The sequence below is a fragment of the Limulus polyphemus genome, unplaced genomic scaffold, assembly GCF_000517525.1.
Source record: "Limulus polyphemus unplaced genomic scaffold, Limulus_polyphemus-2.1.2 Scaffold2410, whole genome shotgun sequence".
NCBI classification, from domain to species: domain Eukaryota; kingdom Metazoa; phylum Arthropoda; class Merostomata; order Xiphosura; family Limulidae; genus Limulus; species Limulus polyphemus.
In genome coordinates, this window is record NW_013668020.1 from 147,502 (window position 1) to 149,332 (window position 1,831).

At 29.3% G+C, this 1,831-nt stretch overlaps 1 protein-coding gene across 1 annotated transcript in view; it reads right to left on the bottom strand.

Annotated features, from left to right (window-relative positions):
- Nucleotides 1–297: 297 nt before the first annotated feature.
- LOC106466884 (fructose-1,6-bisphosphatase 1-like) overlaps nt 298–1,831 on the bottom strand; it is a 26,844-nt gene continuing 25,310 nt past the window's right edge. The window contains exon 6 of the mRNA XM_013927193.2: nt 298–927. Coding sequence (XP_013782647.1) covers nt 742–927 — 186 coding nt within the window. The 3' untranslated portion in view covers nt 298–741. The remainder of the gene's footprint in view (nt 928–1,831) is intronic.

Below are 1,831 nucleotides of genomic sequence, written 5' to 3' on the forward strand. Positions count from 1 at the left end.
ACTTACCACTATCCCACCGAGGTCCAGCTTTATTGGTCTATTTTTACGAGTATTCTTCTTCATCTTCTGCATTCATAGCCATCTTGTCAAGTTGTGTAATGTTAAATTGTGATATACCAAAGTATTAACAGCCTTAAGAATGTTGTAATATTTCGAGTATATTTGTCCAATATTTATTGGTTACTGGAGAGTATTATTAGTGTCAGAGGGTCATTATCAATTTTGTTCTAACAAGGTCCAGTCTGTTTTATTGTAGTTCAAATTAATGTAAGTATCCTTAAAATAAGCTTCAAACAATTTGTTGAAAAAAATTTATTGAATAAGTTCTTGTAATAGTACAAAAGATTTGAAAATTGGTCACAAATATTTTGTTGAAAAACCAAGAAACTTGAAATGCAAGATTGACAAGATTCAACACGATTAAAGTAAAATATTGTATTATTATCTTTTAATTTGCATATCTTCAAAATTATATAAAAATATGTACTCCAAAAATATTTTACTATATAATATGATCTCTTTCAACACTGTATAAAAGTTTTCCAACAGTGCAGTGATATATTATTTCACATGTTCTTAACTGCAATTCTTATATTGGGCAACTCCTTCAACTGGGTATATTTTGATGAAACATGTATACTTTTAGACAACTAAAGTTATCTAATGCACTTACAGAAAAATAAAAAACAAAAAAGACAAACTGTCTCTGAATTAACCATGTGGCTTGAGAAGTTATTGACCTTACTCATACTGTTTATAAAGGTCAAGAATTTCTTCCACATCCTCTCTTGATCCAAGGAAAATGGGAGATCGTTGATGAATCTTTTCAGGCACAACATCAAGGACTGGAATTTTACCAGTACTTGCAATTCCTCCAGCTTGTTCAATTAGATATGCCATGGGATTGCATTCATACAGTAGTCTTAGCTTTAAACAAAGACAATACTAATATTTTACACAGAAACTAGAAAAAAGCAACATAAAATAATAATAATAATTAAAAAAATACATTTCATGACAGTCTTAGCTTCAATGAAAAGAAAAAAAAAAAATAGTTTTGGATATTTGTTTAAAGCTGAAAAGGGCGACATGATCTAGCCATCTCTAATTTTAAACTGACAGACTAGAGCGCAGGCAGCTAGTCAACAGCACCTACCACCAACTATTGGGCTGTTCTAAATCGAAAAGTAGGATTTGGCAGTCACTTTCATAGAACATCCATGGGCCTTTAGTGTGGAATGTTTTTTGGTTACAAGATGCAACCATAGGCTCTCAGATTCACAGTCCAGAATATTCATCACTAGGCCAGGCTCAGTTCAGATAAGGAAATATTTAGAAGTCTTAGCTTTGATAAGAGAATGAAATAATGATATTTCATACTGGCTCAAAATAAAACTAAAAACTTTTACACAAGTCTTGTATAAAGCAGAGTTGTACTAAAAGTAATATAGACATTCAATTGTAATTTACATAACTCAGAAATAGGATAAAACAGTAATTAAAAATACACAAAACATCACTTGTTATAATTTAAGAGAAAAAATATATTTTGGAAGTAAAAAAAAAGTTTAAATATATTAAGTTCTAAATGTTTGAGTTATTACATTAGAATTTTGAAGTAATACATTATTCAATTTGTATAAAGTTAATTATACTCAGAAACAATTTGGCTTTAATACTAAGAATATAATTCACTCAAACCACCCATTTTAAATATACACCTGGAAAAAAGTTAAGCACCCCCAAATATTTTTCAGGATTGCTTATTGAAAATAAGGTTTAATTTTCATGATGTTGAGCAATGTTCATAATTTCAAACATAATTAAAAGG